At 43.0% G+C, this 9,811-nt stretch overlaps 1 protein-coding gene across 4 annotated transcripts in view; it reads left to right on the forward strand.

The window, feature by feature from the left end:
* The window catches only part of TTC8 (tetratricopeptide repeat domain 8), a 60,782-nt gene extending 51,553 nt beyond the window's left edge, over positions 1 to 9,229 (forward strand). For all 4 annotated transcript variants that reach the window (XM_048485776.1, XM_048485775.1, XM_048485778.1 and 1 more), the window contains 2 exons: positions 3,330 to 3,413; positions 6,777 to 9,229. In XM_048485776.1, coding sequence (XP_048341733.1) covers positions 3,330 to 3,413; positions 6,777 to 6,893 — 201 coding nt within the window. In that variant the 3' untranslated portion in view covers positions 6,894 to 9,229. The remainder of the gene's footprint in view (positions 1 to 3,329; positions 3,414 to 6,776) is intronic.
* The last annotated feature ends 582 nt before the right edge of the window (positions 9,230 to 9,811 follow it).

Raw genomic sequence — 9,811 nt, forward strand, 5'->3', positions numbered from 1 at the left:
ATTGTTCCTCTGGCACCGAGTATCTATCTTTGGGTGATCCTGTCAATTTCTATGTCTTTCAGCACCACCTATAGCTGATGGCACCCATCTCTGTTTCTAAACCCCTGAACTTCCTCCCTGCATACAGCCCTTCATCTCCAATTGCCTGCTAGATATTTCCAATTGGATCATAATCTCAATGAGGCCAAGACTGAACTTCTGATTTTCTTTCTCTCTCAAGGTTTCTTCTCTTCATACTCTTGTCTATTTCTTCTGACCTATGTATTTGATTCTCTTCCCTTTTGTACTTGCTGTATTTAGTCCCTGTCCAAACTGGGAAGATGCAGCTTTTTAAAAATTATTATTTCTTCATCAAATTTATAGGGTTATAGAGAGAAGCTTTGCTTCTCAACTCGCTTATTGATAAATTCTGCTTCCTGCTGTAATTTTGGCTGTTGTAACCTTTTTCCTCTCTGTTCTTCCATGAATACAATTTGTCCCCTTTTCTTTTCAGCGCTTTGACATCAGATCATTCAGCCCTTAATTCCCCACCTGTCTGCTCCTGGATGTAGCTCTTAACCTCTCAGCCTGTTTTCAAAGCCTTCCTTACCTTGTTCTCCTTTCACTTTTATATCCTGAGATATCCCTAAAACACTTTCGCCTCTCCCTGTCACCCTGTAGCTGTCCTAAAATCTCCTTCTTCCTCAAATGCCTCTGCTCCTTATACCACCCAGAACCCCAGAGTGAGGCAACCACTTTTGGCTCGGGGAAGGGTCATGGATCAATGGCAGAGCCTACAGAGAGTTCCTGGTTCAGTCCTTGGCATTTCCAGTGAAAGGATCTGATAACAGGTGATGTGAAAGACCTCGGCCTAAGTTCCTGGAGAGCTTCTGCCAGTCAGAGTAGAACAACACTGACCTTGACAGTCCAATGGTCTCACCCAACGCAAAGCAGTACGCATGTGTACAAAGCATTAGAATAGAATTAAAAAGTTGGAAGCGGCCAAGAGATCATTCAGTCCAGCCCCCCGCACTTAAATATCCCTGCCAAATAAATGTCCAGTCTCTGCTTAGACACATCCAAGGAAGGAGTACCCACACCATCCTCAGGCATCCAGTTTTAACCCTGAACTGTCCTTATTGTTAAAAAAGTTTTTCCTTATATCCAATCGATATCTTCCTACTCATAATTTAAACCCATCATTACGAGGCCTATTCTCTCCTGTCAATTGAAATAGTACCCGACCGTACTTGAACTTACAGCCCTTCGGGGAAAAAAAGAATAATCATATCTCTCCCAACCTCCCCCTCTCCGGCCTAAACATCCCCAATTTCCGCAAACTTTCTTCATAAGACTCAGTTTCCAAACCCATAGCAGAACATGTGTTCACTGCCTTCCAATGGTTTTTCAAAACGTACCTTTTCCTTTAAGGCTTTGGCACAACCTTTTAACCCTTGCCTACTGAAGCTAAGCCCAAGAATGTATTTCTAGAATGAATACAGGCTTTTCTCCTGTTCATGCCCATTCCAATCACCTCCAGTTGTTGTTTCCCTTACAACCAATTTTAGATCATAAATGTCTTGGGGCAGAGACTTGTCTTCACATACTCTGTATCAGGCTGTGTTCACTGAGGGTGCTGTATGCCTAATATATAATAACAATATACCGAGTGAAATAAGAAAAAAATGTATGTTTGCCTTTCTACCAAGCCGCTTATTTTTAAGGATTTTTTTAAAAGAACATCTTTTTTCTGGTTTCTCTAGAACAGAACTGCAGTAGTATTTACTGTAGATCTTAGACTGTGCAAATGAGTATTGAGTGAAATGGGTTTAAGACTGCAAATAAGTCCAGCTAGTCATTTTTTCCTGACAATCTTGTTTGTTTGTTTGTTTGTTTGTTTGTTTGTTTGTTTGTTTGTTTGGTGAGCCTCCAGGGAACACTAAGAATTCTGCTCTCCAAGCACTTCAAAGGACAGAACACTTGTCAATTCTAATCCCTTGTTATCCTGCAGGAACAGAGCTGGGAGCAGAAAAGGATGGGGCGGGTTGGCAGCACAGTAATAGAGGCATTTCCCCTTGCAATGTTTCCCATTTCAGGATTTTGGAAAGTTAAAAATGGCTCCTCAGTTTCAGACTGTGTTGCACTGTACGTGTGTCACTGTGTATGTGCATACCTTCAATAGTTTGTGTGTACACCACTGTGTATACCTTCAGTAGTTCCTGCCACGGGTTTGGAAACCAGCCTTTGCATTTTGCTACATCTTCTGTCAAAAACTGTGAATGCACAAAAATAGATGGTATACATCAATCATACAGACCTATATAGGCTTTCTGTAGCAGGTTACAAGGCAGTGGGAGATCGATTACAGAAATGGGGGTTGGGCTAAAGTCACACTACAGGGAGATATGTGTGTAAACTTATTACACACCTCCTCCAAAAAACAAGCCAACATATAGAAATACATGTATGCACATATACGTATAATTATGCTGCACATCTCAGATTCAGGGCTAGCTGAGCAACTGCCTCTCAGCAGAAAGCCCAGCAGGGCAATTTCGCTGCAGCCCTGAACTGCTGAAGGTCGAGGTAAGTGAGCAGGGACTGATCCAGCTGTGGATCTCAGCAGGCTTGCGCAATATGATGTGATCCCACTAGAGATCTCTCAAGACCCCCAGCTTTTAGATAATGTGCTAGATCTCATGAAGACCCTACATAAAAGACCTTTTTTGTGGGAAAAGGAAGACTGGGTGCATCTAGCACAGGGGTCTACAACCTGCAGCTCTCCAGATGTTCATGGACTACAATTCCCATCAGCCCCTGCCAGCATGGCCAATTGGCCATGCTGGCAGGGGCTGATGGGAATTGTAGTCCATGAACATCTGGAGAGCTGCAGGTTACAGACCCATGATACAACCTGAGGCAGAATTCAGTCTTTCTCTGCCGGTTTTCAGAGAAATCCTGTTTGTTTCAGACGTGGTACATCGCTAAATCTGCCACTAACCATAGATTGGTTCAGAAATTCAAAGATGGCTAATGCTGACTGCATGTACAGGGAAGAAGTATTGTGCCCCTGCCACTGCTACCCCTCAGCTGAAGTCCAATACCCACAGGGAGCCCCTGCTTTCATACACCATCATGCACCATTAGTCTCCTCTACACAATACTGGACGGAGCCAGTGGATGTGACCCTTCTCTCCTGTACTTACCGTAAGTTCAGCATTCACACCTTTTGCAATCGTGAACAGGCTTTGTCACTCTTGCTGTTGCAGAGATATAGAATACAAAGGGGTTTTTTTTCCTTGCCTTATACATAGGCACAAATCAAGTGTTGTTGTTTGTCTGTTATTTAGGCAAGAGTGTTTCTGCAGACTGCGTCATCTTTAGCACCTCATCTCTACGAGCCACACTTCAATATTGCTCTGTTGTCCGATAAGGTAATACCCTTCCTAGTGTTTGTTGCCTGTTGAATCCCACAGCAATAGGAACATTGATTTATTTAAATGTTCATATCCTGCCTTTCCTTTTTGGCTCAAGGTGCTTAACAAGCATCACCCCTTCTCTCTGCATTATCATGATTGTGGGTGTGCTCCATCATGGTTTTAGGAACTCCAGTTGGTTCAAAATCAGGTTCCAGGGCTCTTTTTCTTTGAATTGCACCTTCTGTTTTGTTAACTGTTTAAAAGTTCATTATGGAATATTGATGTCAAGAACCTCTTGACCAGACAATGAAAACACTTGTGATCCACTGCTCCCCAAAGGAGCAGCGGTGGCGTAGTGGTTAAGAGCAGGTGCATTCTAATCTGGAGGAACCAGATTTGATTCCCCGCTCTGCCGCTTGAGCTGTGGAGGCTTATCTGGGGAATTCAGATTAGCCTGTGCACTCCCACACACACCAGCTGGGTGACCTTGGGCTAGTCACAGTTCTTCAGAGCTCTCTCAGCCCCACCCACCTCACAGGGTGTTTGCTGTGAGGGGGGAAGGGCAAGGAGATCATAAGCCCCTTTGAGTCTCCTACAGGAGAGAAAGGGGGGCCATAAATCCAAACTCCTCTTCTTCTTCTTCTTTCTTTATTGCAGGCATAAGCCAGATCAGGAACACGGCTAATCTGGCAGTGCTGTGAATCCTATATTCATTCCATTCCCCACCCCCTCCCAAAGAACAAGACAGTAACAAGTAGTTATGAGAATGTGGCCTTTGGAGGCCTGACTGAGGAGGGCAACCGAATGGTAAAAGATCTAGATTCCCTACCCTATGAGGAACAGCTTAGGGAGCTAGGTATGTTTAGTCTGGAGAAGAGAAGGTTAAGGGGTGACATGATAGCCATGTGTGAATATTTGAAAGGATGTCATATTGAAGATGGAGCCAGAGGCGTTCCTCCCATTGGGCAAAGTGGGCAGTTGCCCTGGGCGCAGCCCTGTGGGGGGCGCAGGTTTGTTTGTGGGATTTTTTGTATTTTCAGTGTTTTTTCATTTTTGGCCTGCAGAGGGCGCAGTTTTTAGGCTAGCAGCACCAAAATTTCAGGGATGTTTTGGGAGACTCTCCTGATGCTATCACCCAGGTTTGGTGAGGTTTGGTTTAGGGAGTCCAAAGTTATGGACTCCCAAAGGGGGTGCCCCATCCCCCATTGTTTCCAATGGGAGCTAATAGGAGATGAAGCTACACCTTTGAGGGTCGATAACTTTGGACCCCCTGAACCAAACTTCACCAAACCTGGGAGGTATCATCAGGAGAACCTTTTACTGATACCACCCAGTTTTAGTGAGGTTTGGTTCAGGGAGTCCAAAGTTATGGACTCCCAAAGGGGGTGCCCATCCCCCATTGTTTCCAATGGCAGCTAACAGAAGATGGGGGCTACACCTTTGAGGGTCCATAACTTTGGACCTCCTGTCCCCAAACTTCACCAAACCCAAGTGGTATCATTAGGGAAGTCTTCTAAAGATACCCTGAAAGTTTGGTGCTGTTATGGCTTAACAATTGCACCTCTGCCAGCAGGCACTCCTCCTCTAAATTTCCCCAGATTTTCCTTTTAAATCCTACCGCCTTTGACATGGGATTTTAAAGGGAGAATCTGAGGTCCCCTAGTTTAAACATTGCAAGTGATGTTGTTTCAGGGTGGGGGAGAATCAACCCCAAAGTAGTACCACTTCCAATGTTGTTTAAAACTGGGAACCCCAGATTCTTCCTTGTTGTGGATTTAAAAGGACAATCTGGGTTCCCTAGTCAGCCACCACTGAAAAATGATGCTGTTTGGGGGGTGGGATTCCAGTATCACTTGTTTAAACTAGGGAGCCCAGATTCTCCTTTGAAACATTGAAAGGTGATGCTGTTTCCCCCAATTGGGGGGGACTGGATACAACACCATAAAATGTTTTCATAGCAGTAATAAAACATTTTGGAAAGCATTTTGAAAATGTTTTCAAAAAATTACTTCTGCTGTGTGGCATATTTATTGCTGTGCCTTCAGTTTAGTGAGTTGGGGCATGTTCTCTATAATGTGATGGGTGACTTTGAAACAACCCATGTAAAAAATCATTGCTTGGTCACAGTGGGGGAGGGTGGCTGCCCCTGGGGGGCGCCAAACTCCAGTTTGCCTAGATACGCTAATTGCATGAAAGCTACAAGGGAGGGTGCGCGTTGCATTGGGCACGTGCCTGGGGGGGGGCATCAAACTCAGGTTTTGCCCAGGGCTCCAGTTTGCCTAGTTACGCCACTGGATGGAGCAAGCTTGTTTTCTGCTTCTCCAGAGGCTAGGACAAGGAGTAATGGATTCAAAGTACAGGAAAAGAGATTCCATCTAAACATCAGGAAGAATTTCCTGATGGTAAGGTCTGTTCCGACAGTGGAATGCACTGCCTCGGAGTGTGGTAGAGTCTCCTTTGGAGGTTTGCAAACAGAGGCTGGATGGCCATCAGTTGGGAGTGCCTTGATTGTGTATTCCTGCATGGCAGGGGATTGGACTTGATGGCCCTTGTGGTCTCTTCCAAATCTATGCTTCTGTGTCCTGGATAGAGTCCAACCTGACATATGCACCATTAAGTCCTACTGATCACAGTGTACAACCTAAGCATTTGAAAAACTCTCTTGTAAAAGTCTTGTTGAAATAAATGGGACAAATGCACTGTCATATCCCCGGGCTGTGTCCACAGAACATGCAATCTGCTTTGTAGTTGCATAGTTTTTTCAAAGCAGCTCAAAATCGCACGAAAATCGCTGTCTATAGGAACCCTGTAAGAGAATGAATGCTGTCCCTCTAGTTAAACTCTTTTTATTAGCATTAATTTCACTAAGGGAGAGGAGTCCCTTCATTAAATTTTGAGGAGCCCCAGGGTGCTGAGTGGTAAGCTTCAGTACTGCAGTCAAGGCTGTGCCTACAACCTGAGTTCGATCCTGTGGAAGTCAGGTTCAGGTAGTCGGCTCAAGGTTGACTCAGCCTTCCATCCTTCCAGGTTTGGCAAAATGAGTACCCAGCTTGCTGGGGGGAGAGTGTAGATTACTGGGAAAGGCAATATTAAACCACCCTGTGAACATAGTCTGCCTGGGAAATGTCCTGATGTGACATCACTCCATGGGTCAATAACGACCAGATAGGCTTGCACAGGAGACTACCTTTACCTTAAGGGAGAGGCACGTTCTTAACGTCCACATTAAAACAAATTAAAGAGCAGCTTGATCTCTTCATATTAGGATATATTTGTTACAATGGGATGTAATTATTAAACTGACCGGGTGAGGGACTAGTCAAATAAGAGGGTCTGAAGTCTTTGCACCACTTTCAGTCCCACACATCTTTCTTGTAGGTCGGAGATCTCCAAAGAAGTTACGTGGCCGCTCAGAAGTCCGAAGAAGCATTTCCGGAACACCTGGACACCCAGCAACTCATCAAGCAATTGAAACTGCACTTTGCCAGGCTTTGAAGCCTTCCTTAGACAATGTCATAAATTATTTTTCTTCAAATCTGCTAATTTATACAAAGGAGAGAAATTAGTATTTTAGAGTTTTATTTTTTTTATATAGTGGAGCATCAGCTGTGCTGGCCAGAGGCGATCTGAAACTTTTTTACTCTCTCCAGTTGGGGAAATGCTGCTGCTGTAAGCTAAACTAGAGAGTCATCTGCTTTGGTATATCCAGTGATATCCTATCTTGGGAGGAAGACCTTGTTTCTGGACATACTAGGTGAAAAAGGGCAGAGTTTACCTTCAACCAGCTTGTCTGATGGGAACATTTCATCTGGGGAAGGAGTTATACTAAGAGTACTCAACCGTGCTTGAGGGTAGCTATTTGTAAGCATTAGTTTATTGATCCTTTTTGTTTGTTTCAAGGAAAGGCTTTTTCCTGTTATTCACTGCCTGCTGATGTTGCACAGTTTTGCCATTTAATGAATTCAAAGGTGGATTGTCAAACAGTTTAACTCCATGTTGCAGCATAGTGGGGCACTTTCACACACACTGAAGGATACGTTTCCAGGCAAAAATGGCAAAATCCACTTGTAAATGATTACTAAAGTGGATTGGAAGTGCAACATTCAACATGCGTGAAAACATCCCCTGGCATGTATCCCATAATTAGGAAGGACATTGATACTGTAAGACACTAAAGGTGTGTCCATTTAATGGCTTTGAAGGTGGAAATGTACGTGCATGCTCGCCCATCTAACCCCTAAAATCTCCACTGATGTGCACCTTTATCTCTCTACGCATCATGGTGCTCCTGAGGCCAGTCCAGGCCGTGCAGTGAGAATACTGATTGACATTTACAAAAAAGACACGTGTTTTATTAAGCCCCCACTTTACTAGCAAGGACTAAGAAGAAAATTTGGAAGCTGGATCTTTGTTCCACAAGAGTTAGCAACCTAAGAGCTATGGGATATGTGAAGAAAAGCTATTTAATCAGTGCTTTCATCAGGGCCGTTGCTTTTAAGGAAGAAAGGCAGAGGTAGCAAGAAATGAGAGCAGCTTTTAATGCCACTCCTCTTAACTTGGCTAAGGTAGTCACTCATAGAGTGTAGGAAGCAACCTGTAGAGGTTAGGCAATTAGAATTTGGCTTCCATTGCTCAGGTTTAGGAAGTCTGAAGATACAGTCATGTCTTTATAGGCTGGATATTTTGGACAGCTGACCTTTGAAAAGTTTGCTGGATGCTATCATTTCCTCTCTCGCCTATAAACACATTTTCTGGATTTTTTTCAAGCACGATGGTCATTAAAGGATTTTTTTCTTCCCAGCTCTTAGGGTGACTGCCCCATAAATTAGGCTTAGTACAAGTGAACTTGGCCACGTCAATTTATGCCATATCATTTCCCTACATTTGCTTAGTGTTTTAGATTAAGAAATGGTGCCTTTGCATCATAAATATTTCTGTAGAAGGATAGGGTAGTTGAAAAGCCAGTAAGATGAGAAAATGGGTGGAAGAATCCTAAGATACAGCTCAGGGTCCTGTCTCCCTTTCAATAAATCAATAAATATTCTAATGCAAGCAGTTGAAGGTATTCCTAGAAACAAATGTAACTATAGTTGACAAACTAATGATGGAATTAAAGAATACTCCTGTTATAAGAAATAGACAGACTACTGAAAGTGTACTTTGGTTTTAATGTAGCAACAGAATACATGTGACTCCTAAGAAAATGTCCAGTTTTAATGGCAAGTGTATGCAATGCCTGTTTAAACAGTAATGCTTCATATAGGCGATTTTCCCACCAGGGGTGGCCGATCACAACTTGGAGAACGTACTTTTTTTTTTTTACCAGTGCCAACATATCCGGAAAGGTCAGCACCACAATGTTTTCCAGTTATTTCCCACCTGGGGTCTAGTTGCTTCCCTTCTCCCCACCCCATCTACTGAAGAAAGTGGGACTTTCATTTTGCTACAATCAGATGTGAAGGAAGAGTGAATGAAAAGAAATAGGGCAGAAGGCTCAAGAAGCAGTTTTACCCACCAGGTTGGTACTGTTTGGTAGGTTCTCTGACTTGTACATGGGCAGCCCCGTTCCTATCAGGTTCGTTTATAAAGACATAGAGGGACTTTTTTTTTTTTTTTACTGCCTCAGGTTTAGTACAAACCACTTCATAACAACTGAATACATTTCAGGCTTCCGTTAACAATTTTATTCAAACCTAACTTGTTCGTGTAGCTATTATGTATACCTGAATTTTTAAAGTTTACTTATAATAAATTATCGTGTATAATCAGTTGCAACTCCATTGTCTCTTTTTAACATATTGCAAATAATAAAAATGGAAGAACTGCTTGTAGTTTGTTTGGTTCTGGTGGGTTTTCTGGGCTGTGTGCCTGTGGTCTGGTGGATCTTGTTCCTAATGTTTCGCCTGCATCTGTGGCTGGCATCTTCAGAGGTGTATCACAGAGGGGAGTCTGTTACATGCATGCATGTTCCAACATTTTTGCAAACACATTTCAATTCAAAGCATTACTTCTGAAGAATTTTGAGGTGAACATCTGGGAAGTGGTGGTGGTTGTGTTTAATTTTAATAAATGGTCCATTAACTGGGGAGAGGGATAAAGAGAAAACAAAGGGATTACCAATATAAAATAAGCAACACAAATAAAAGATGGTTGTTGCAGTTGTAATAGACATTCTGCAATAAGTCAGTCTAGTAGTGTCTTTCTTCCTTCAATACAGACTTCGAATTTTTGAAATAAAGAAAGAGCCCTTCGGGCGTGGGCGTTATAACAAATTCAATAAATAATAATAATAAATAATATGTAGTTTGGTGGATTAAAATATCTTGGTCTTAAAGAAACTGCAGAGCAAAGCCACCGGTAAGCAATCTCACATGAGCATTCAAGATGTATTTGCTTAATAAGCCAGTTTCTAC

This window comes from Sphaerodactylus townsendi, linkage group LG02, assembly GCF_021028975.2.
Source record: "Sphaerodactylus townsendi isolate TG3544 linkage group LG02, MPM_Stown_v2.3, whole genome shotgun sequence".
In the NCBI taxonomy this organism is placed as follows: domain Eukaryota; kingdom Metazoa; phylum Chordata; class Lepidosauria; order Squamata; family Sphaerodactylidae; genus Sphaerodactylus; species Sphaerodactylus townsendi.